Source organism: Ictalurus furcatus, chromosome 3 (assembly GCF_023375685.1).
Source record: "Ictalurus furcatus strain D&B chromosome 3, Billie_1.0, whole genome shotgun sequence".
NCBI lineage: Eukaryota > Metazoa > Chordata > Actinopteri > Siluriformes > Ictaluridae > Ictalurus > Ictalurus furcatus.
In genome coordinates this window covers 21,133,555-21,161,114 of record NC_071257.1, presented here as the reverse complement: position 1 = coordinate 21,161,114, position 27,560 = coordinate 21,133,555, and the positions used below count along the sequence as shown (strand labels likewise).

General features: G+C 40.4%; 1 protein-coding gene across 5 annotated transcripts in view; it reads right to left on the bottom strand.

The window, feature by feature from the left end:
• The window catches only part of smap1 (small ArfGAP 1), a 125,826-nt gene that overhangs the window by 13,615 nt on the left and 84,651 nt on the right, over window positions 1–27,560 (bottom strand). For all 5 annotated transcript variants that reach the window (XM_053621382.1, XM_053621381.1, XM_053621384.1 and 2 more), the window contains 2 exons: window positions 16,426–16,504; window positions 13,449–13,576 (listed from right to left, as the gene is read on the bottom strand). In XM_053621382.1, coding sequence (XP_053477357.1) covers window positions 13,449–13,576; window positions 16,426–16,504 — 207 coding nt within the window. The remainder of the gene's footprint in view (window positions 1–13,448; window positions 13,577–16,425; window positions 16,505–27,560) is intronic.

Genomic DNA, 27,560 nt, shown 5'->3' with positions numbered 1-27,560 from the left:
ATTTCTCTTCCCTGGAACTGAGGCAAATATGTTCCACTATGATAATTCCCCTGTGCACAAAGTGATGTCCATAAAGACATGGCTTGCCAAAGTTGGAGTGGAAGAACTCGAGTGGCCTGCACAGAGCCCTGACCTCAACACCTTAGGGGTGAACGGGAACGCCGACTGTGTGACCTCACCCATCAGTCAGTGCCTGACCTCACTAATGCTCTTGTGGCTGAATGAGCACAAATCCCCACAACCACATTCCAAAATCTAGTGGTAAGTCTTCCCAGAAGAGTGGAGGATATTATAACAGCAAAAGGACTAAATCTGGAATGGGATGTTCAAAAAGCACATATGGGGCTTATAGTCAGGTGTCCACATACTTTTGGCCATATAGTGTATATCACAGTTGTTACAAATAATAAATATATGGATTATTTTTTAATATGTAAGCTACATTATTTGTTTAAAAAGTTTTTAAAAATCTGAAAAAAAAGGTAAAAAAAAATTTAACATCAGATCAGCTGCTTCTACTTAATTATATATATTTTTAAAAATGTTATACAAATGCTATAAAAGGATATCATGTGGACAAAATCACAATAAAACTTCACCATACATGTACTGTATCATTAGATCACTGGTTATCTATTTTCAAGCTTAATATGTTCCAGTGAAGAAAGAGCAAGTACCTCTTTTGTTAATTTTTTATACTTCTGCATTGAAGTGTATTTGCATCACAACACAGAGGGCGTTTATGTTAATGATCACAACTTCTTCAGAAGTCAGAAATGTGCTGATGTGCAGTGAGATCAGGGCTCAGAGAGATAGAGAGAGAAAGAGAGAGAGAGAGAGAGGTGATGAGCTGCAGCTCCTCTAGTCAATGTGGGCATGAAATGCAAGTTCACAACTTTATTATATTTATGCAGGGTTACTATACAGTGCGTGTACATATTTATACACAGTATACAGTATCTCACAAAAGTGAGTACACCCCTCACATTTTTGTAAATATCTGATTATATCTTTTAATGTGACAACACTGAAGAAATGACACTTTGCTACAATGTAGTGAGTGTACAGCTTGTATAACAGTGTAAATTTGCTGTCCCCTCAAAATAACTCAACACACAGCCATTAATGTCTAAACCGCTGGCGACAAAAGTGAGTACACCAATAAGTGAAAATGTCCAAATTGGGCCCAATTAGCCATTTTCCCTCCCCGGTGTCATGTGACTTGTTAGTGTTACAAGGTCTCAGGTGTGAATGGGGAGCAGGTGTGTTAAATTTGGTGTCATCGCTCTCACACTCCCTCATACTGGTCACTGGAAGTTCAACATGGCACCTCATGGCAAAGAACTCTCTGAGGATCTGATAAAAAGAATTGTTGCTCTACAAAGAGATGGCCTAGGCTATAAGAAGATTGCCAAGACCCTGACACTGAGCTACAGCACGGTGGCCAAGACCATACAGCGGTTTAACAGGACAAGTTCCACTCAGAACAGGCCTCGCCATGGTCGACCAAATAAGTTGAGTGCACGTGCTCAGCATCCTATCCAGAGGTTGTCTTTGGAAAATAGATGCATGAGTGCTGCCAGCATTGCTGCAGAGGTTGAAGGGGTGGGGAGTCAGCCTGTCAGTGCTCATACCATACTCCGCACACTGCATCAAATTAGTCTGCATGGCTGTCGTCCCAGAAGGAAGCCTCTTCTAAAGATGATGCACAAGAAAGCCCACAAACAGTTTGCTGAAGACAAGCAGACTAAGGACATGGATTACTGGAACCATGTCCTGTGGTCTGATGAGACCAAGATAAACTTATTTGGTTCAGATAGTGTCAAACGTGTGTGGCGGCAACCAGGTGAGGAGTACAAAGACAAGTGTGTCTTGCCTACAGTCAAGCATGGTGGTGGGAGTGTCATGGTCTGGGGCTGCATGAGTGCTGCCGGCACTGGGGAGCTACAGTTCATTGAGGAAACCATGAATGCCAACATGCACTGTGACATACTGAAGCAGAGCATGATCCCAGCATGTATTCCAGCATGATAACGACCCCAAATACAACTCCAAGATGACCACTGCCTTGCTGAAGAAGCTGAGGATGAAGGTGATGGACCGGCCAAGCATGTCTCCAGACCCAAACCCTATTGAGCATCTGTGGGGCATCCTCAAATGGAAGGTGGAGGAGCACAAGGTCTCTAACATCCACCAGTTCCGTGATGTTGTCATGGAGGAGTGGAAGAGGACTCCAGTGGCAACCTGTGAAGCTCTGGTGAACTCCATGCCCAAGAGGGTTAAGGCAGTGCTGGAAAATAATGGTGGCCTCACAAAATATTGACACTTTGGGGCCAATTTGGACATTTTCACTTAGGGGTGTACTCACTTTTGTTGCCAGCGGTTTAAACATTAATGGCTGTGTGTTGAGTTATTTTGAGGGGACAGCAAATTTACACTGTTACACAAGCTGTACACTCACTACTTAACATTGTAGCAAAGTGTCATTTCTTCAGTGTTGTCACATGAAAAGATATAATCAAATATTTACAAAAATGTGAGGGGTGTACTCACTTTTGTGAGATACTGCATATAGTGTATCAGTTAGTTAAAGTCTTGGGGTAGTTAATCAAACATTTAGGTAAAAGTTTAAAAAATAAACCATGCAAGTGAGAGGTGGTACGCAAGGCTTATTATATAGTCTCTTTAATTCACACTTGCCTTCGATTCATCTTTTTCTGTGGAGAAAATCTAAATATTTAACATTATATCACTTGACTTAGTTATTCACTTTCTGGCCCCTAGTGAACATGCTCACATTACATGCGAGTATGAAGTCAGACATCTATGCGACAGGACAAACTGACATGCTCACAAATATGCTGATATAGAAGTATAAACCAGCCTCACTACAGTATAGTGAGCTGAAGGATGAAAAATTAAACCTCCAGGGGGTTTCTGTCCTAATACACACTAATAGGTAGGTGGATGACTAGAGACAGCTGGGAGGACTCTTTCTCAACTGGCTATTAAAATTTCTGAAGGAAAAAAAAACAACCTTTTCCTTTGGATGGTTATTTTATTGCTAACTGCCCAATTACCAATAAAGTTTCTGTTTTGCAAAGATGACAACATGAACTTATATTAACTACTGCATTTACAACTTGTTTTTGTTTCTTTCATACATGTTTAATCTCGTTTAACACATAATTTAGAAAACATAATCAAATAAACAGAATAAAATAATTAATATAAAACAAAAAATATATAACATTATAAATGTCAGGGAATTATCAATGTGGTTTATTTGTTAGTAAATGAATTATCTTGTTGATAAAAAGCAAACAGCAATATCAAGAAATATGATATCGAACCAATTTATAGATATACACATTTACAGGTGAGAGAGAGAACCCCAAAATTGCAGTGACTTTAATAATTTTGCAGGACATGAACAGATGAATGTCAACAGCAGTTTGGAACACTGCAAACAGCCCCATTCTCTTGTCCAGATGAAGCAAAGTTGCCTCAAACAACTTAAAACACATTCTCTAACAGAACCGTGGACAGCACTTTGCAGTAGCAGTAAATGGCCCTCAGCCCAGTTCATACGTCTGCCTGTGAGTCAGTTTCCAGACAACAGTCATTACAGCAGAGGCACTACAGGACAACCCTGCCAAAGAGAAATGCGATCTACTAGAACAAAACCAGCCCACCAAAGATCCAAGTTTAAAAAAAAAAAAAAAAAAAAAAAAAAGGCAGCAATAAAACCAACAGGCAGTGAAAAGCAGGGCTATGGTAAATGACCTGATAAATAAAACAGTGCTATGCTGCATGACATTCAAGTGCTTAACATACTGCAGTGAAAGAGTCCGGCAGGAAGAACAGCAGTGAGTGATGGTGACAGTCGTTCTCCACAATGCCAGCTTCCACATGAGCTGCAGTGTAGCGGAAAGAAAGCAAAACAACTCTGCTTTCATTACACATTAGTCCTACTGAGAGACCATCTGCACCAAGAGGCAGAAAAACCAAGAAAAAGGGCAAGATCAGAGCCATGTAATGCACACACACATTATATGTGTGTGTGTGTGTGTATTAGGGCTGCAAACAACGATTATTTTCATAATTGATTAGTTGGCCAAATATTTTTATTTATTTATTTATTTTTGGATTAATCGATTAATTGGATGGGGGCGGGGCAAGCTTTCAGTACCCTTTTTTGTTTATTTAAAATAAAATCCACAAACTGTTACAAATATAAACTTCAGAATAAAACTTTACACAACTGTTTCTCCAAAACAAAAAAGAACCCAACACACACACCAGAATATATATTATTAATTTAGGACTGTAGTTTAATTGGGTGCTTTTTGTGCATCCATAAAAATTATGCATAAATATTCTACAATAAATTTTATATTATATATATATATATTATATAGCAAATAGGGCTGCACGATTATGGCCAAGATGATAATCCCGATTATTTTGATAAATATTGAGATCTCGATTAATTTTCACGATTATTCATTGATTTTAGGGACAACATATTTTTTATTGTACTTTCACATTTAAATAAACAGACCTCTCCTTTCACCCCCATGTTGTGCTACATTCCTGCTAATGTACAAATCTTTGCATCAAATTAGATTGGTCCTTAAAGTGCATCATCTCGTAGAAGCAAAATATGAATAAAATTGTACCCAAAATATAGGATAAGTACAAATGCCGTCAACCAAATAAAAATATGAATCAAATATAACAATATGCAGCTAAATGAAAACAATTCAGGCGTATGCAGAAAAGGCAATAACAGTGTTTACAGGAGGAGAGACGCAAGACAATTTCTTTTAGGATCACAGTTGAAGTTTTTTTTTTGTTTGTTTTTTTAAAGAGATGGTAGCGTTAATGTGCCACAATATAACACACACGTAGGCATGAGAAAACTTGAGCTTGTCAATTATGACAGAATTTAGGAACATAGTGCGTGATCAATAAAAGATGGCAGTTGTGACATCAGAGAGTTGAGAGAAGCAAATGATGTTCAATGTTACTTGTCATCATAATGGCTTCTCTGCAGTATTTCCACACTTATTCGGTTGACTGAGGTGATGAAAAGCAGTGTGAAAGTAACTGTTGCTCGGTGTAAATGCATTTTGGACTTCCTGTAGTTTTTATTCCGATTGTATTATACAACTCCGAACAGGTCACTCGCACCGGTGCGAATGAATATTTTTTCACAGTCGCACAAAGTACTTCACTCACATGCGACTGAAATGGTCACACTGTAGAGCCCTGAGTATATCTGCAAAGTTTTTTCCCGTTCGACGTGATGAGTTTTAATGACAACCTCTGTAGTGCTATATAGCATCGTGCTAGCGTCATGATTTCCCCTCTCGCAAGCGCTGGAGCTCGCAGATAAACTGGCAGCTCGAGCGATAAAATGCTAAACCCGTTTCCGTGCATTGGCGCTACAAAATGACGTCATCCCTGCGCCGCTCTATGTAAATTGGCTGTAAGTGTAGGAAGCGCTTGATTTGAGTGGAGAAAACAGCGGAGTTTTCTATGAGCGGAAACTAGAGAACTCAGAAGAAACTCACATGTACATGGGGAGAATATGTACATAAGCACCACACAGAGAGTAAGCTCAAAATTGAACCAGGGATCCAGGAGCTGTAAGATGGCACTGCTATCCAATGCAATACTGCGCCACTCTAGAACATTTTGTTTTGTCTTTGGGCTGGAAGCTATATCCTCTCTGCAGACAGACTATCCTCATGAATTCAGAATGACCATGTGAGTTCAAAGTGCTTCTGCAAGTGCTAGTACTGTCAATGAATAATAAAAAAAAATCATTCTTCTCTATTTAATAAATAATGGGGGCAAAGTGAACCCTATGCATTGGTTTTTCCCACTATGACATACAATCCCCTCATACAAACAACTTGGCACCTTTTGTTGAAACACACCTGTTTTCAAGTGATGTAAAATATTCGAACATGCGACTGACAGGTATTTCTTGTTGCCCAGGTGTGCCCTGTTAGATTGATTGTTTAAACAGTTACTAGATCGGAATATCTACTCTTGGTTGTTCTACTGCATTTTCTGTTTAAAAAATAAATAAATAAATAAAATAAAATTGATAAACCAACATGAAGACCAGAGAGAAAAGCACGCAATTGTGAAGCCAAGAAAAGAGGGAAAATCACCACAGCCATTACACGAGCATCACGTTGGCCATGGAAAACAGCAGCAGCTGATGACAGACATGGTGAGAGCTGTTAAGAAAAACCCAAAAACAACAGTGTGTGACATCACCAATAACCTCCACAGGGCAGAGCAGAAATATAGAGGCTATACCACAAGATGCAAACCACTCATCAGCAGTAAGAAGTTGAAGGCCAGAGTGGAATGAGCAAAGGAATACAGAAATGAACCGAGATTAAGCTCATCCAAAGTGAAGGAAAGGCCAGCGAGTGGAGAAAGAAAAGATCATGATTCTCATGATTCAAAACATACAAGCTCATAGGTCAAGCATTGTGAGGATAGTGCCATGGCTTGTGCAGAATGAATTTAGAAGTCAAGCATCCACAAAATGCAGAAATTAAGAGAGTGAAGAAAAAAAACAAACATGCATCATTACAGTACAGCAGTGCGGGTCTTAATGTGCAGGAGTCTGTATTTACATGCGTTTGATTTAAAATCTCACTGTGCATGTATTTTTTCCCTGCAAAATGTGTTTGGTGCAAATAAATCTCCATAAAAAAATCCCTTAAACGGAGTGTCACATACGAAAAATAGGGCTGTTGACATACTGTAGGCAGACAAGTCCTGTGCCCGTGCTGCCATACACCTTGGATTAAACAGCACTACTTTGTCTTGACTGCGTACCAGGTTTCAGCAACATGGCAGGACAGATGAGCCTCCATGATCTGGTCGCTTTCTCCTAACCTTTAACTCCACAGAGCACAAAGCATGAAGGTTGGAATTTCAGTCCAGCATAGTGTGTTGGATTTCTTTCTTCCACAGGTATATCATTCCCTGTGTGGTTTTGTTGGACGCATGTGTTAATGTGTGTACATCCAGTTCTTATGAAACATGTATAATATAAATATACTTTAGTGACTGCACACTGGCGAGATCACTGCTAGGTAGTGCCAGCTAGACCATATGCTTTCTCTACGCAATGCTGTGTGTATGTAGATGCACCTGTTTATATATAAAATCTCCAACTGTGCTGTGTGCACGTTCAGAGTCTCATTTGTACACATTCACAGCTTTAAGTGGATATATAATGTATTAACCATATGTTGTGTGAGTAGTGAGACCTGCCAGAAAACTGGTGCCAGGCCCTGAACGCCTTGCATCTTGACCTTTATAATTAACATGCAATGTTCAGTGGAATCCAAGATTTATTTTGCATTGAAATTCTGACCTGATTTTTTTCCCCCCGCAGTTTAAACTACTTTAATTGACAGAGTTGAACACGACACACTTGCTGACAGTAAGATTGTAGGGATTTATACCTTGCATCACCTCTCTCTAGAGACCGCTGCAGCAGCATTTTAATCCTTCGGTCTGTCCCGTTTTCTCACCTTCTCATCTGTAAACTCTGCTCAAGCTTTCCAAACTTTTCAACTTGCATGCTAATACCGGTGTTGATGTCAGCGTGCTCGTCATTGTAGGATCTCAAGCCTCTGCTGTAATGAATCACGACAACTGGGAAATTGGAATGTTCCTAAACGAACTCTGACTTCCCACAGTGCGTTCACGTGAACTCAGCTGTCTGAAGTCATAAATAAAATAAATGCTCGCTGTAAGCGGTCTACAAAAACAGGAATTGAAGAGTTAGTGCTTAATTTGCTTTTAAAGTGGATGTGAGAATTTGCTGTAAAGAGCACCAAAAATGACATGAAAGAGCAGTTTGATCAAAACATCTCACAGAAAGCAAATCAACATTTAAATGAAAACATTCAACTTGCCATCCAGTACTTAGTGATTTCAAATATAAACAGAAACCGACTGCTGAATAGACTGCGTATTATTCTCACTTTATACTACAAGCACCACCATGTTCAAGTGACGGCATGGAATCACAACTCGGAGAAGTTAATCAAATCTGACTCTGCGAGTAGGAATTACGAGTTGGAAAGCCATTGCAATGGATCTTTCCTGCAAGAAATGTAAACTTCCTAGTTCCCATTTGGCCATGAACACAACATTAACTGTGTCCGTGATGGCACCTTATACAACCACTAACTTCTCACAGGAATAACAAACAGTACTGCCCAACAAATTAGCTCCAGAATAACAAATACATTCATGCAGTTATCTAATCAGTTAATCATGGAGCAGCAGTGCAATGCATAAAATCATGCAGAGACAGGTCAAGCGCTTCAGTTAATGTTCACATCAAACATCAGAATGAAGAAAAAGTGTGATCTCTGTGACTTTGATTGTGGCATGGTTGTTGGTACCAGATGGGCCAGTTTGAGTATTTCAGAAACTGCTGATCTCCTGGGAATTTCACACACAACAATCTTTAGAGTTTATACAGAATGATTAAAGTCGCAGGCATCACAATTTTTCCTCATTCTTATGTTTGATATGAACATGAACTGAAACTCCTGACCTGTATCTGCATGATTTTACGCATTGTGCTGCTGCCACACGATTGTCTGATTAGATAACTGCACGAATGTGCACGTGTACATAAAGTAGATGGTGAGTGTACATCAACATAAACATATTTAATGTGTTTCATATGCCCAGCTGTATGTTTGAATTATATCCTGTCGCATTTGCAAGTCGTTTTAGATAAACATGTCCGTCAAATCAATAAATGCCCATATAACAAAGGGTTGAGTAGGCTCGATGGCTGAGCTCTTTAAGAGAATAGCTACGTCTCTCGGTTGTAATGCTGAGTACAGCGTAGAATGATGCAGGCTGCTGGAAAGTAATATCAGCGCCCTATATATCCTGTCTGTTTTCTTAACCTTCACACTATAACTAATGCACAGGAGCAGAAGAGTGACTGTGCTGAGCCTACATTACTGAAAAAAAAAAAAAAAAAGAACTTGTTACCGTTAAAAGCTCCATCAGAGACCTCTTGCAAGAAGCGATCTCAGTCTGCTTCAAAGCAAAATGGTGAGATTCGACTGCAGTGAGAACATCATTTAAACAAAATTCTACTGAATATCTAATGAATTTCACTAAACATGCTGTGTATTCCAGGTAGAGGCTAGTATTTTTTTTTTTATAAAATGAGAGCTGAATTAACTAATTTGAGGGCGATGGTACGCTGCATTCTTCTAATATGGGTTGAAAAACAACAGAAATGCTATATACAGTTCACAAAATAAATGTTTTTAAATCATTTACGTATCCATTTATTATTTAGCACCAGCTCCATGTTGTCAGTGCATGCATGTTTTCCATGATTTTAATACACACTTTACACGCAAAAGGTTTATATCCATTTTCCATCAACATATTTCGACCAATGAATTAAAGACTTTCCATCAATGCCTCTTCCCAGATGTTCCTGATCCACTCAGACTAGGCCAACAGACTAATAACTGTGAAAAACCCTAAAAGATTAAGAATACTCCTCATACATCATAACATATGCGGCTATGAGAAGAGACTTGACTGTCATTAAAATATTACAGAGCTAACTTGACTAACACAATTGTTTTTCATTTAGATAGATGAGCCAAAGCAGAATTGGTTAGGATTTTTAATAAAGCTGGGAAAAACAATCATTTGATGCTTTAATGTTAAGAGGTATAAACAAAACGGTGCAATCAGACAGCAACATTGCAGAGCTCTAGGAAGGAAACTGCTGCATACATGTGTGTGTGTGTCTCTTGAGAGAGCTGAGAGAAATGGGAGCAGGAGGCAAATCAGATGTGAAAGGAGGCGAGCCAGAGACCGGATTAACATGCAGTTGTCTACAGCCACACTAAAGGAATGGAAAACAGGCACCCTGGTGGTCTCTTACGAAGGCTTGAGGAGAAGCAAATTAATGCACCTCCCCCACCTCTCACTTCGTTTGAGGCTGGAGGAGCTGCCAGAAGTGAGAGCTGTGATACAAACCTTGAGCCAACCAATCAGCTTTGTTCCGCATGTTCGACAATTTTGCCATGCAATTGCTTGGTCCCAAGGAACAGTAAGGCTCAATGGAGGGGTGGAGTGGAGGCTTGTTCTCTCATTCCTGCTCTTTCACTTCTCGCCTCCGTGTTCTCTCCGTGTGTTCTCTCCTCTACACCCGATCCGAATTCACTGAAGCTGGGTCAATTGTTGCAACGGACATCACTTATGGTATCCAAAATGACAAATCCATTATAACAGCTTGTGTCAAGCTGACACGTCCTTCACACAGGCGCATTTTGAAGAAATGACAAACAAGGTGAGAAAGAACAAATCTGCCAGGATCCCAGAGCAGACTCTCAATGAAGCTCAGCGCGTTGTCAAAGAACAAAGACGAATGTAACAGAGGAGAGTATATTGTTTCAACTCGCACCGCTGCATACACTAACATGCATTTGCATACTACTACTTGCATTGACGAATGTTTTATCTTTAACGTTCCAGTTACATATCCCATTTGAGACAATCTTAATTCCTTCTCTTGGGTATTCAGAGGCAGTAAATTGAGTTATGTCTAATGGATGTGTATTGTGTTGTGTGTACATATTGAATGAGCTCTTGCAGTGGAGGATGCTGGTGTGCCTGTTTCTAAACTTCTTAATAAAACAGTGGATTATGTGGGAGAAGTTTTTGGTAGATATGTTGGCCTGCTTTCCGTTACCTCTGTCAGTTCCTGGCCTGAGGACCTGCGAGACCACAAGCTTGCTTTCTCCGTTTCTCTCGCTTCCCTAGGTGGGGACAGGGAAGGGAGACGAGGAGAGTCCCAGCAGTGTACCAATCTTCTCCGATCAAAAACAAATGACTCTTTATGCTAGAATCCCTTGTGTCCAAGCCAGGCGCGAGTGTGCAAATAGAAAGCATCCTTTATATTCCAGGACCACAGCCTAGGAGATACACTGCACAGCAAGGACATATATTTGTGGAGCGGCCTATAGGTTCTGCAACCACAAGAGCAAGACTATTGTCTGTCATACATAATCAAGTATTGGTGGCTGACCTTCACCTGCAATATTCTTGGGGACCCCCACACCCTTGTGCAAACCGGCCAATCCGGTTTAACTTCCATCACAGGCCAGTGGGAGATTTATTCCCAGCAAGTCAGTGCAATAGAAGGAAATTAAGTAAGCAATGCTCAAGCGGGAACAAACAGAACGCCATTTTTTTATCTCCTATGGTGAAAATAGTAATATTTTCCCAATGAAACGGCTTTTGAGATTCTAAAATCTGGTGAAATTCCTTCACTGCTGTGAAAATGGTATCTAAGTAGTTTGTTTAGGTGCACTATAAATCATACTAAATATGTCAAAATGTTAATGTACTGCAGGAATTGATATTGGTAGGTGGCATACTATGAAGGACAATAGAAGTGGAATATACTTTTTTATTAGGAACATCATACCAATAATGGATAGGACCCAATTGTTTCTGGCATGGATTCTACAAGGTGTTGGAAATGCTCCTTTTCCATTTTGACATGATTGCATCACATAATTGCTGCAGATTTGTCACCTGCTCATTCATGCTGCCATTCTACCACATTCAATTCAATTCAATTTATTTGTGTAGCACTTTTAACAATAGACATTACCACAAAGCAGCTTCACAGAAATATAGAAATTCAGTACATAAATTTTTATAAGTTTATCCCTAATGAGTAAGCCAGAGGTGATGGTGGCAAGGAAAAACTCCCTGAGACGATATGAGGAAGAAACCTTGAGAGGAACCAGACTGAAAAAGGAACCCATCCTCATCTGGGTGATATCGGATAGTGTGATTATAAATAATTCCTTTCTATAACTGTGTACTACATGGTCAAAATAGAGCAAATGTGTAACCAGGAAATTCATAACCAGGAGACTTGTGTGCAGAACTGTTCATGGTAATTGCAGTCCTAAAGCTATCATAGTAAAACTGTTCATATCAGTTGTACTTCAAAGCCATCTTCACGGTTTTTAAGTGATACCATCCTCAGCAATCCCACTGATCTTTGGGCTGTCTGTGTGGGACCACCCTCAGCAACAGTGAGTGATTTCCAAGTGATGAGAACAATGCCAATGTACAGTACACAGAGTACATACATTGTCATGTTCATGGAACCAGTTTGAGAGACTTGTGCTTTACGACATGGCGCATAATCATGCGGAAAGCAGCCATTATAAGACGGGTTAATTGTGTCAAGTTCAGGATTCTTCTTTTTCGATTTACTGCCACCTCCTGGTATTTCGAGTTATTTCCTCTCGTGCAGGAAGAGAAGGCATGTGCCCATCAGCTGTATACTTGGCAGTGTGTTCAAGTGCAACTTTTCACAGATGTGAATCGACAGCAGACGATGCTCAGTAAGCCCTGGTTGGTGGTAATCCTTTGATGTCAACCATAAAGAGACCCTATAGATCCAGGCTGAAGTCCAGGCCAGCCAGCATTAATGCATTATTAAGAACGCATCCCATCGGTAAAGGAGAACAGACGAAAACATCAGTCTTTTCTAATAGTCTCTTTTCCCATCTCTCTGGAAGGGCAAGCTCAATGCTAATTCTTTTATGTTAGTTGCTGAGCATCCTTATGTCTGGAAGACCTTACAAATCAATCCTGTCAGCTGTGACCAGAAAGGTAAATGTAACTATTGTGTTTCGGTGGGGGGGGGGGGGGGGGGGGGTTAAAACAACCTAATTTGACCATTTCTTTGTCTCCCTTTCAAAGTGGTTTTAAAACAGATAGACTGCTTCTACTCTCTTTGGTGTAGAGCAAGTGCCATCTATGACCCATACTAACCAACTGAGAAGAACTACAGAGCTTGTATAGAGATTCAAGATAAACCTCAACAGCTTTAAGTTACCTTGAGTCAAATGAGCTTCCAACCAACAAGAAATACTACTAATCTAATGGATTAAAATATATTGTGTATGAAATGTATGAAAATGAAATATACTGTTTATTATTATTAGCTACTCTGCTGATTGTCTAATAAAAGAAAACAATCCCAATACTTTTTTTTTTTTCTATTAAAAAATTATAACACTATCAACTCAATACTGGAACATAAATTAATAGGTTCAGTATTTGTGGTAATGCAATTAAAAGAGATCTTGGTGCCAAAAGCTTTGCAGTTACTGTATCAGACTCTTATGTACAGATTTATGCTTGACTTCAGAAGGTCAACTTCTTAAATATAATTCAGCGCCAGTCTGAGCCAAGTGTTATACAAGCACAGAATTAGGAATAAGGATTCGATGTGAAAAATACTTTTTTAGCCTTCTGAACATAGGACAACAGGATTGGGTGGGTAAAAGAAGTAGGGTCAAGAAAAGGTCACAGCATACCTGGTTTGTGTTGGTGCTTGATGGCAAAGGGTTGGACACCATTGGTCCAAAAATATCCAAATCATCACTTATTGGAGCTGCACTTCCAGATCCCGCACCACTGCTGGATGCATTGACTGCAGGGGCATCTGAAACGAAGAATGAGAAAGAACAGAATGAGAGAAAGAGAAAGTGAGAATCGAAGGTGTTCCAGAGAAGGGGAAATGACAGGTCAAGGCTGACGGTCTCAAAGGGCAGTGGGTTCAGGCTGTCTGACCTCTAACTCCCCTGTGCAAGCTAGTTTAAGGTCTCACGATCACTGTGAATGTCAGAGTCATGGCTTCATGTCCTGCCTAAGGGCATCAAGCACACAGTATGCCTTTTGCCATTGTCCATTTTTAAAAATCCACATATTTCAACTTGAAACTGGAATAGTTAGGCTCTCTCAAGTGCATTATATAAGTGTCATTAAAGCAGTAGATTGTGTTGTCTTGGCAGACAGTCAACTCCAGAATTATTACCATTCTTTAAAAAGAACTGGCAAATAAAATAAACATTACACACAAACATCCACATGTCGACTCGATCAACTACGAGAAAAAAAAATCAGCTGCAGGAAGTTGATGAAGGAGGTGGAGACATCGTCAATCATCACAGTTTCTGAATTTTACAGTTCAGTTACTTAACGGTGTTGTCAAGTTTTAAAATCATCTATGGCAAGAATCATGCTGTGGTCACATGAGACCAAATTGAAACCGTTTTTTTTTTCCGGTCATGCACATCATTGGTATGTTTGGCAAAAACAATAAAATAAATAAATGGAGAACGCACAGGGGAAAAACATATGATTCTCTGTAAAATATGGTGGTGCATCACTGATGCTTTGCAGCTGTTTTGTAGCAGGTGGCTTGCGCATTATGATTCCGCTAAGCATCAGGATATTTCAATGTAAAATTACCCCAGAAGTTTAGATTAGCTATAGATGGACTTTGTCAAGATGATAACTTCAAATCAACAATGAAATGCTGAAACACAAAATCAGTGTTTTGAAATGGCCATCTCAGGTTCCAGATTTGAACCCTATCATGGTCTGAATTGAAGAGAGCAGTCCACATACACAAACCTAACAGTATAAAGAAGCCTGCAATGTTCTAACTGGAGGAGTGCAAGGGTCTCCAACCTTGTTAGACATTACCACAGGAGTTTTAGTGCTGTTTATTCTTGCTAGCTGAGGCATCTCCAAATTCTAATTGTGCCGGTGCAGATCCCCACAAAACAGATTCTGACCAATACATCTCCTGTAGTTATTTATACCTACAATATTTTCTTACCTGCAATTTTTTCTTACGAATGTATTTGGTTCTACTTCCCAAAATATAAAGAAATTAGTTATTTAAACTGCAGAGACCTTTACTCAGATAAAGCAGTTACAGAAGATGCTTGTTATTCATTTTTGTGTGTGTTCATGAACGGTCCCAAAAATTCTGGTGTTGACTGTTTAAACAAAGGAGTTTCTTTCTGTCCCTGCGTCTCCATGCTGCTTATTGACAGCATCCAAAAAAGGGAAGAAATCAAATCACACTCAACCAGCAACTGTGCCAGGGGTGGGAACCACAGCTGCTAGAGGCTCACTCTACTGGGATATTCACACTTTGTCTTTTTATTCAAGTCCTAGCTGGTATCCGTGCTTCACACACAACAGCCCCTGGAGAACAATATCTGTATTAATGACCGTTTCTTTCCCTTATAAGGACACCCAAATATGCTTGGGGACGCTGGAGAGAAAGAGCATGTACTGGAACATGAAGAAGAGATCTACGGGGTGGAAAGGTAGCATGTGATGTAAATTTTCTCTCTGTTTTTATAACCCACTGTGCTGCTTCGTGCTGCTGAGGGGAGAGAGGAAACACACAAAGGCAAGACACGATTCCATCATCACTCATGGCTCATCATCAGCTCCCTCAGCCCTGGAGCATGCCATAAATTCTCCCATACACAAACACACACTGTGCCCCCAGTGGCATGGGCGCACACCAACTAATCCATCTTGTTTTCCTCTTCCAACCCCTCATTTCTATCATTTCCTCTTCCCTCTTTACTACCATATGAGCCACACACACACAGAGAGAAGGGGGTGGGGGTGGAGATGAAAAATACAGACACTAGTGCAATGTTTTGTTAGGGCTCTATAGTTTTCATTGTCGAGAACATAATGGAGTGTCTGTTCGCTTTGGTCATCCGGAGGGTCTCGCGCCACTTCTCTGATCAATGCAGGGATGATTTGGTCAGCTGGCTTCTTTCTGTCTCATCTAACCACCACAAAGAGCCAGAAAGCAGCAAACAGGACTATTATCCATAATCTAGGGCTGGGTGACGAGCTGAGCTGAGATGGGATGGGATCAATATCATGATAACCCAGCTGCAGAAGAAAAAAATAGTAAATTCCCCCACTGGAACAATAAATTCTATCACAATACGCTTCTCTGAGAATACTGACCAACTCCATTGTTACTCAAAGTAACACTGATCAGTCTGTGGAGGTTGTGTTCATTCCTTTTCCATTTCGAAATGAAAACAGGAAAACAAGAAAATAGCTTTTTATTTTCTCTTTCCTGGCACACACTAAACAAACAAAAAAAAAAGAATCCAAATCTACTAAAAAAAAAAGAATCCAAAAGCAGGAAAAAATGCCTACTGCAGTACATTTCAGCAAAAAACAGAGTCAACCTGCAAGTACAAGTAGGCTATCCTACAGGTCTGGTTAAGATGTGCACTCTGGAAATGTATTCTCTTTTCTGCGTAAAATGACTTTAAAAAAAATATTTTTTTCCCCCTCATCCATCAACCCTACCATAACCTCAGCTCTTTTCCTGCATCCAGATCCTAACCAGCGCAGGCAGCTATGCAGCTCGGTGGTGCACAAACAGAGCAGCTTCACTCAGACATGGCGGAGGAAGATGGTGGAGGATGAGGAGGGGATTGATTACTTGGGTCTTACCCAGGCCTAGAAGGTCGATGGCAGGTTCAGCGCTCTTCTTAGGGCTGGCTCTGGAGTCTATCTGAATGTCCTCTCTCTTCTGCGAAAGACAGAAAAGGAGAGGTTACAAATGAGAGTTGAGCAAACTTCAGAAATCATTCAGTATGTTGAAGGTTTTTTCAATATACTACATAGCTTTTTGCACTTTAAAAGGTCAACTGTATAGTGGATGATCAATAGTGTCTGGTTCAAGATGAAAGAAAGAAATGCCTCTCGAGATTCACTGTATACAGTGGATTTAAAAAAGTCGACACACCTCTGTTAAAATGGCAGGATTTTGTCCATGTAAAAGAATGAACGCAAGATAAACCATGCCAGAACCTGTGGAAAATTAAACAGTGGACTTTTTATATTCACTGTGTACACACACACACACACACACACACACACACACACACACACTCCTGAAAAGTATAAGCATATAAATTCTGCTCAATGTCCGAGGCACTTTTAGTACTCTCTGATTTGTGACTGGCTAAAGGAGGCTCTTCTCTGTGATTGGCTGTGAGGGCCGTTTCTAGGTGAGAAGTAAAACTCTAATCCAGGCTGAACTGCTGATCGATGAGTGCGGCAGGAGATGATGGATCAAAGCCTCTTAAAACCATTACACACACAAAAGGAGACTGGAATGGACAGTTGCACATTTTCTGCCTTTGTATAAGAACGAATGAAGAGGAAGAAAAATACCACAAGAGCTGTGTGTTTCCAGCTTGTGTGTTTTTTTTTATTTATTTTTTTTAGCCTTTATCGTCACATCTGAATCAAAACTTCAGCATGTGTCATAAGCTTTATTGGCACAATAAAAGAGAATAATAAATCTTACTTTGTCGGCTTCATCACATACCCACACCTACACAATGAAAATGTAGTTTGAGAGAGTGATGAAAAGAAAGGGCATATGAAAGAAGGTCTCTGATGAACAGCTGATGGTTCTGACATTATTGGAATTATTGGTAGACGAATGAAACCAAGTTAGAAATTGTATTTAACAGCACGATATAACCCCCCCGCCAAAAAAAACAAACACTAAAAATGACTGTTATTACTATTATTAATGATTAAAAATATCAGTGTTATACTGGCAACAAACAGCGTAATTACAATTCCTGTTATACCTTATAAATCTTCTCAAACATTCACCTAAGATATACAGATACCTTTATTTAAACAGAATACCTGGCTGGAGCTGTGGCACATACTGAGAGTAAGTGTGTGGGTTTATTTAGCTAGGTGCTCTGAAAGCAAAGTAATTTGAGTCATTTTAAGCTCATTTGCACACTAAAGTGCTTATTATTCATGACTGATCGTCGTCATGTTTCTTTTCTGTTGCATCGCAACGTGGTCCTTAGATGAACTTCTAAACCAGGAAAAAAAAGATTCTATTATTAGCCAACATCTGCAAGTTTATTAAAGAAATAAAAACATTTGTTATAGAGACAACAGTTTCCCCCTGGTAGCGCTAGCTGCACTCATAGCCTTTCATTAATTACGCTAAGCTAATTCTGACACCACCCTCAAATTGCACACAGAGAGAATTCATCAGACTCTGAAAGCATTAATTACCAAAATGCTGAAACTGCCACTTTTAATCTTTCTATAGCACTGAAAAGCTTAACCAGAGTTAGACGGTTCTGTATTAAGCCTTTTGGCGACCTTTTCATTTTCACATGTCGGAGCAGAGCCAGGACTGCGACGTGAGGTACAAACTGGCCTTTATAAGCAGGGGAATAGCCCTCATTCAGCACCGTGATTGAAACGTGTAGCAGTGAAGTGGTTAGCTTTGCTTGAATTATTCATGAAGCCAGGAGCTCGACTTCTTTTCTATTTTGCGGTGACAAGATAGGAACTCGCGCAACGCAGATTAAAAAACCACTAATGCTTTTAGACGGCGCATTCATCAGCAGCAAAATTTTGTGGTTCAGATAAAAGGAAATAACAGCACCTGGACGGAGAAACACGAACACCTTCATAAGACAGACAATCATAAAAAGGCCCCATGAATTACTAGTGCTGCCTTAGCTCTACTTTCTTCTCTATTTGTCCAACCTATCGATTCTCTGTGCTTCCCCAGTCATCTCGTTCCACCTCTCCGGCGCTTGCGATGTCGTTTTTCCAAGACTGTTGAGTGAATGGGTGTGAAATGAGTTGAACTCTGTGCTGTGTCTCATGGGCCTCTCATATCAAGGTCATTCCTAATTCATGAACACTTCCCTTTGATGGCACAGTAATTCCATTTGGGTCAGCATCGCTATGCAAACACGATCACCCAGAGAGAGAGTGAGAGAGAGAGAGAGAGAGAGAGAGAGAGAGAGAGAGAGAGAGAGAGACTCACTGGTGCTCAGACACTACACTGAGGGCCACTTGTATCACATCAAAGCAGAATGAGGCCAACCTCACTAGGGCACTTGACACCCATTTCAGTTGCCTATATCTGGCTAACAAAGCAAACACAGTCCTGTTAATGGATAGTGGTCTGAACTGTAACAGCTCTTGTGATGTGTCACAGTGAGAATCAGGCAAGTAGGGGATATTAACCACCAGTAAGAGAATTACAAACAGCATCTTTCCACTAAAATATGTCTGAATACGTGCATACACCACTAAATGCCAAATCCCTTCATACAATCTTAATTTGAAAATACAAGACCATATATAAGATTTTTTCGATCACTCTGTCATCAAACCCCCTCACACTACAGGACTGCCTAGAATCACACACCGTACACTTCCGATCTGGGAACGCAGAATTTCAACAAACAACAATCATGACCTCATATCAAAACACACATGGCGGACAACAGATCAGCTCAGCTATCAAAAATGTGTGGTGGTCTGGGAAAATCTGTCGGCTGAGCCGGTTGGCTGATTTCTGAAAACGGCACGCTCATGTTTCCCCTTTAGTTTAAGAAACCGTAAAAATATTTCACCGGAACTAAGTGGAAAGGTTTTTCGTTCGCTTTTTAATCGTGCTCAGGCTATCTTCCTGCCTAAAGTTGTCTAAATCCTTGCTGGCCAAGTTTGATTTCCTCACTCAGTGAATGTCAGGCTTTGTTGTTGGAAGGCAATGTGCCATGCCAAAATGGAAATAAGCCTAATCAGTTTAGTTTGTAATCAGATACCAGCTGTCAAACTGTCCTCCGTGCACCTGCACCACTGTGGGACTGGAATCTGTAAATGCTCGGAATCTTTTAATGCGATTTACTCCTGTTTCACGTATGCGGATAACCAGGCTGCGATAATTTTACTTGCGGTTGAGATACATGCAAAGGAGAAATTTTTGCGTACAGGAAATCCTGGAGTTTTCTGAACTACATAGTAGAGAGCATCAAAATCTCCCAAGCCAGCACACAAATGATGTCGGGCTTGATAAGAAAACCGGCACACTACAGCAGCGCTTCTCTACCATTTTTGGGTTGCGGATCATTGCCTGCTGGGTCGCAAGATCTTTTCTGTCCCGAGTACAAATGACCAATTAGAACTGTATATTTGCAATGTTTACGCAAACAGTGACCCCCATTATCAAATCGTGTTAATATCTCCAGGTTTATGTAAACGGTCAAACGTAACCGCTGATGTCACTTATTAGCTGTCCAATCATAGACCTCAATCAAGTTCTCTTTATTTAGCTTTGCTCTTACGTATGCGCTAGCTCCATGTACCATGCTTGTCTATATAACACAATTCATCATCAATTCAAAACATCTGGAAAAATGCATCGATCCTCTCCCCCCCCAAGAAAGCATGCGGTCGATTCAGAAACTCCTATTTCGAAGGCAGCAAAATGCGTTCGCAAGTACAACACATACTATACTGAGTACGGTTTTACTGTTATAGTGGAAAATCCACAGTGTGTCGAGTGTGGTGAGGTTTTGGCCAACGAGTCAATGAAGCCATCCAAACCTTCAAAGTAAGCATCCAACATGTGTGGGTAAACTAGAGGAACATGATACTAAGTATCCAGTAAATATTTAACAGGTTTAGTATTTACTAATAGTATTTAGTACAGGTTTCAAGAACTGGACTGTGTATATGGGAGGGGCTACAATTGGATTTTGTGTGCTTACCTCTCAACAAAAGATAATCTGGGAAGATAATCAGTAAATTCTAGCCTAAAATCACGACACCTTTTGCAGTCATTAGGAGTGAATAGACCTCTCGTTATCCTCTAGTGTGGCCCAGGTATAAGAAGAGTGAACAGCACAAAAAGAAAGGTCAAACTAATGCATAAGAAGCAAGATGAACACAAAACACAACATATACAAGCAAAACAAAAACCCACATGACTTTTAAAAAAAAAAAAAAAATAAATAAAAAAATAAAAAAAAAACCCATCAATGTAAGTGTAATAAAAAGTAATGAATTAATAAACACCCAGAGAACAACAGTGAGGAGAACATAAAATATTTATTTCTTATATTTATTTATTTACTTTAAGTGTCATGTGGCGCTGTATCACTTAACATCCTGGACAGAAAATATGTTCAGCCTGCACCATGTTTGTTGTAGCAAAAACTCTTAATTACATAATCATAACAAAAACATGCTCAATTAAACTCTTTGCTACTACTTCCCAGGCTACAGATAACACAGCCAAGTTTTAATGATCTCTGGCAACTGTACTCTTCTCTAGGCACCGAAAATGCTGAACGTGGGGAAAATGGGGCACGGTTATTATTTAATGTACTTATCATTCATTACGTTCCCTCGTCCGGCTTCTGAGCGATCAAAACCCGAGCCAGACCAAGGAGTGTGCGGCCCCTCATCATCTCAGGTACTTACAGCACTGCTTCCTTCAGTCTGCTTCTCCTTTAATGAGCCCTTAACTGCAGCTACTACAGTCTATAAGCAGCGCTCAATGAATATATAAAGAGTCCTCTGCACTGTGCCAGTAACACATGATAACAGCATGTATAAAAATGTTCGGTTTCTTTTTTTTTTTTTTTAAATTATGACAACATATTGCATCAAAAAATACTTAAATATTCCAACTAGCGCATCAGTGAATTTATAATGAACAGACTTTTAGATAAACAACGCATTATCTGATCCAGACTGCAGTAATACAGCATGGACTGAACAAGGCACCTTTTGATTTTGTTCTTGTGCACACTTCAACAGGTAACAAAATTCAGCAGACATCAATCTAATGGCTTTATACGGCAGATTTTTATTTATTTATTTTTTTTTTTTTAAAACAGTGGGCATAAACTCACAGAAACTGGACAGGTGAAGATTGGAAAAAGACCAACCGATGTTTTTCTATATCCCTTCAGTGAAGCTGTGCACATTGTAACATCAGATCCCTGTTCTTGGTTAACATGAGTGGAACCCGATGCGGTCTTCTGATGTTGTAGCCCATCCACCTCAAGATTCTGGCCATTCATCTTTGACCTCTCTCATCAACGAGGCATTAATGGAGCAGGCTCTCTGAACATTCTGTGCAAACTTCAGATTGTTGTGTGAGTAAATCCTGGAAGACGAGTGGTTTATGAAATACTCATCAGCACGACTGGCACAGTCAGAGTTCACAGTTTTCCCCATTCTGATGTTTAGAAGAAGAGAAGAAGAAGCCTTTATTTGTAACATATATAAATTTATCACAAACGTTTTCCCCCATATATCCCAGCTTGCCAGGAAGATGGGATCAGAGTGCAGGGTCAGCCATGATACAGAGAGGGTTAAAGGCCTTGTGCAAGGGCCCAACATTGGCAGTATGGCGGTGCTGGAGCTTGAATCCTTGACCTTCTGATCAGTAACCTAGCCTTAACCATTCAGCCTCCACTGCCCTAATGTTTGATGTAAACTGAATCTCCTGGCTGGTTAGTGTACAAATATGCTTTTAAATACACATACAACTACAATACCTGGAGTGTTTTTGTCCAGGAAAAAAAAAAAAAGCAGTACATTTTCAAACTATACTGCATGCAGGTTATATCCGGAAACTGTATTGTGTACAGTCTTTTAGGAAACTGCATTTCTTTACAAATTGTGCAACTGATCCATTTTCGTACCTACCTGGACAATGCATTGAGCAATGCAGTTCTCATACACAGCTTTTATTACTACCTAGAAAGCAAGTCAGGAGGCTTTTATGAAAAACTCTGGGCTGCCAGAGTGCAATGTTTTTTCATAGCAGCTGTATCTAATTCTTTTGACAGTCAAGAAAAACCCACAGCAGAGAGAAGAACAGAGAGGGAAGAAAATTCAGGGCAAGAAAGCCGACCGTGGCCTTCATCTCTAGGATGCATAACCACAGTTTGAGGACAACAGGAGTGAAATCTCAATTGTGCAGTCACACACGATACACAACTCTGCAAGATCTCGTCACTTGCGTGGAAGCTTTAGATATACTGGCACGAGTTCAATCAAGAAACTAGGCTCATCTCTGCATCTGTCCATTTCTCTCACAATCACTGCTGTTGTATCCCGCAACCCTCCCTTACCCATCTTTCCTCTCCCACCTTTATTTCATTCCAAAGCATTATTATCCACTAAGCTCTCAGTCTCCCGGACATTCGGCCATTCTTTTGGATTAGCACTTCATCACTGGTGCTGATTGCAGCCATCCGGAATTCCACAATCTGACACAAGCAGTGTGGAATATAAACAAATAGGGGCATGTCAGCAAGAAACTAAATCAGACATCACTGTCCAATCTGGAGGAGTCTAGCATCATACTATAATGTCTGCTTATTGATTTTTAGATCACGACCGAACGGATATATGAAACGCCGCAAATTTGAAACATCCCTTCTTCTACTATGAGCGTACAGGTGACACTTGAGCTAGACAAAGCTCTTAACCTTGCAGCTATATGAGCTCCTCAGCTCATATCTAATTTGTTTTTTGCAAAGGTCAGATGCAGTGTTCAGCTACCCATGGCCTGCTATTGTGACTCAGTAGGGCAACACGATCATGGCTAGACAATCGTTATTGTCAAGTGAGAAGAGTGTCTCCAGCATATTTTACTCTGGACTGCCTCTTAAGAGTGAAAAAAAAAAAATAATAACCTGTAATAAATTACACTTGTATTTCATTATAAAACGAACCTAGAGATATTAACTACACGTTGAAATTTTAATACAAGATGCTATCAGGCCCAGTGCCAGTTCAATAGTCTATAATATCCAGGAGGTGCCGAAAACTAAGACGCTGCACTCCCATTAGGCCCACAGGGCAGCCAGAGAGCAAATTTCATCATCTCCAGTCTTGGAAATAGCCTCCAACAAAAAGTGATAAAAGTAAAGTACGAAAGAAATGCGTGTGCACTGCGAAGATCAATGCAAAATAAATTTGCAAACTGTGATACTGTTTAAAAAGATTGCTTTCCTTGAAGAATGGTGTAATGGGAAAGTAGAAATGAACAGGAGTAAGGCAGGTGGATGATGAGTGGGGTGTGGGTGGGGTGGAGGCGCCAGTCTTTTAACCTCTTATTGGGATTTTTTTTTGTGTGCGCGAGTCTTCTTGCTACATTTGCACGCAAACTATTCACCTCACCGGCAGGCAGCAAGTCGTCATGGCTCACTTGATCTTTACGTACGTCGTTCATAGCAGCAAACAAAATAAGAATTGATTACTGCTAATATTTAAAATCACATATCACCCAAAATCCACATTAAACGTGTGGCCTCTCAGATCTCACTAGCCACAGAAGATCAGATATTTGTCTTTTTCCCTGGCACATCCTGAGCGTACAAAGGCCAGCGTCACAGCTGGAGCTGCAATCTGATAAACTTTTAATTAAGACTTTGCATAAACCGTTATCTTCACTAAACTGGAAGAACTTCAGCTCTCGTTCATTTATCTGAAGGCTGAAGGTTGATCTCATTAAAATTCGTAAGCCGAGTTGTTGTAATCGAAATGCACAGCCTTCCCTCCTCACCTGATAACGCGCATAAAGAGAGCAGCAGATTGGTTGCTGTAGCTGTAAAAAAAGACAAACGGTACAAAGTGTCCACTTCAGGCTTGCGTCCCCCAGTTGAAGTGGACAATCAGTAAGTCAACAATAAGTGGATGCTTAGAAAAAGATTTTTTTTTAAAAGCATGAATAGGTTAAGAAAAGTTCTCGGCAAATATCAACACCGCTCAACACAAACACCCTGTGGATTAAATGTTTCTTTAAGCAGAGATGGAACACACATTCAAAAACGATGAGAGATGTGTGCCCTCTTAAAGCTGCTCGGGAAATGGATTCAAGTAAATCTCTCCTTTTCTGCTGCTCTAAACCCAGCGAGTATTGATCAGGCTCCCCGTGGAAACACTATTGATCAACCGTGTGTGCGTCTAGGCATGAAGCTAAGCAAAACCCCACTGTGTGAGGAGAGGGGTGTGTGTGGGAGGTGGTTAACAGCGGGTCTAGTTAAGATGAAGATTGTTGTTTGTCAGAGCACAATGTTCATTTGGATTAGATTAAAGCATGTTTACACACGCACACGCATGCGCACGCACGCACAGGCGAGAACAGGACTGAGACAGTTACATATTGCTGTTTGTGTGTGTAGGAGGTGTGAAAGAAGAAAAGGTTGTAACAGCAATTTGTTCCACCAGCAAAGATCAATCATATCATTAAACGGTCGAGCTGCTCGTGTATTCCACGATGCACAACCACAAGTACAGCACACACAGTATACAGACTCACAGACGGGTGGACAAATTAAAAGAAAAAACAGCAAAGTGATTTAGTAAGGTTACTGGGCCTGTTATAGCCATATCTGTTATTTTATTTGCAAAATTGAAATTGAGGGTTTTTTGGTATGACAATGAACAATTACGATTTATTATTTAGTATTATATTACGTTTTGTTGTATTTAATGTTGTGTTTGCTCTGATGTCATAGGTCACGTGTAATAGGATAAAGGTATATGTGACGTAGGTTAACCTTGTGGGGGGGGGGGGGGGGGGGGGAGGAAACGGGGAGCTGGGAAACGCACCTTTTTTGACCACGCTCTTGCACGCCAATTCAGAACAAGTAGTTTTATTCCAGAACAAGTAGTTTAATGGCAAGGTTTAATTATCAACAACTTTTCATTCATCCTTTTGTTTCTGTAAAGACAAAATAAATAATTTCATACCAAAGGTATGCGAGGAGTGTGCATTAATCCAGCCAGGTTTCCACGTTTCTCCGGCATGGAACAAATGGTCAACACAGGGCCACTACGAGTCACTGGATTCACAGTTTCTACACGTCTCTCTTTCTCTACTGCGCCGATGGACACCGTTCTTCCAAAAGGTACTCCCTCTTGTGGCGTTTTGACGATAGGGAATGGTCTGACACGTCAACTTAAAATTCTTCCAAGTGTCCAGTTGAGTCAAGATCTGGTGACTGTGAAGGCGATAGCATATAAATGACATCATTTTCATACTCAAACCATTCCGTGAGCCTTTGTGCACTGTGGATGAGGACACCATCGTCCTGCAATAGTCCACTCCAATCAGAGAGAAATATTTAATTACAGGATAAATTCAGATGACTCTTCAATGCAATTACTCCTCCGTCTAATGGGACAAGTGGCCTTGAAAGCAGTATAAAAAATAAAAAAATTAGAATGTTTTCAATATAGTCCTTTTACAGATTGCATGTTTAAAGTAGCTCAAAGAAACGATGGCATGGTTCCACATGGCTGACATTTTTCACTGTTGATGTGCGCAAACTATTTGAACGTCTTTGCACTGACAGGTGAAGGACAGCAATGGAAACAGGGTTTCTTTTCCAATCATTTTCTGCTCATCATTACTATTCAGTTTATTTATAAAATAAACAATGGGCTTCCAGGGGTGCCGGTGAATATTAGCGAGTTCAAAACACCTACGCGATTGCCAATCGTTCCCAATGCATATGTCCATTGGCTTATCTGCTGTTTTTAAAGGCAGGGTGGTGGGGTGGGTTGGGTTATGGGAAATAAAACTTTTGCTGTATTTTTGATAGAAAACTTGTACTGGAATACCTCAAAGTTAAAATACTGAGCTCCTACGCAAAACTGTGTTTAGATTGGCAGCTCTGGTAACCGTATCATACTGTACACCGGTCTGGAAACTCAGATTTGTCACCTGTCTGTATCATGCCTACTGAATTCCTGTCTCTCACATTAATGCCAATGCTACAGTAAAGATCCTGCATGCAGACACTTATCCACACGTTTACCGGCTAGCAATGGCATTTCCCGAGTAGGACTGAGATCAGATGCTCTTCTTCACATTACTCTGCCAACTCAGCCTTAGGGAAACAACTCCTTCATACACACAGGAGCAAGGGTGAGCTCCATAAGACATGCTCGCTTTTCCACCCTATTGTTCTCTCCAACACAATATCTTCTATACTTCCGCACTCAATTCCACACAAGGATCAAACCCTCTGTTCAAAGACATTCATAAACACACTGCAAGGACACAAGCACTGCTACAGTAATTGAACAAACAAGTTATCAAAGCTGCTTTTTAAGCTTTTAAGCTGTGTGTTTACAAGCATCAGTGTGTGTGGTGTGTGCAAACTGTTAAGGTGTTCTTTAGGACAAGGACATGTAGAAGACCTCTGTCAGCATCCTTTAGAAAGCTGAGGGTGTTCAATAACTCATTACAGCACTCCTGAAAGGACGTCGACTCTATCCGCAGGTAGCCGAAGGGACTCCATCCTTCCTTCGCATTTCTCTTCCCTTCCCTTCAACATGCTTCTCCCAGCAAGACGCTCTATATCTCTCTTTAGCCCGTTCCTCACATCCATATCTCACTCTGAGACTGTTTTCACTATTCACACACTAAATCTTACACATCATTTCATACCCAGTCAGTTATTTCACATCTTTCCATCAGGGTTTTGTTATGAATCCGTGGCTTCAATGGAATGCAAACCTTACTGATGCTGGAAGAAGCTGTGCTCGCTATACTGCACACTAGACTTTCACTAATAATTGATGCTGTGCAATGCAAAGAACAGTTATTTTACAACCTGTGAAGACACTACAACTTGTCGGTACAGCTCAGGGTCGTGGGTTTGAGCCCCATGTTGGGCACCAAACCCAGCCACTCTGGTTGCACAAGCTAGTGCGTTCTCTGTGCCCAAGTCTGGATAAAAATGCAAGGGTTGCATCAAGAAAGGTAT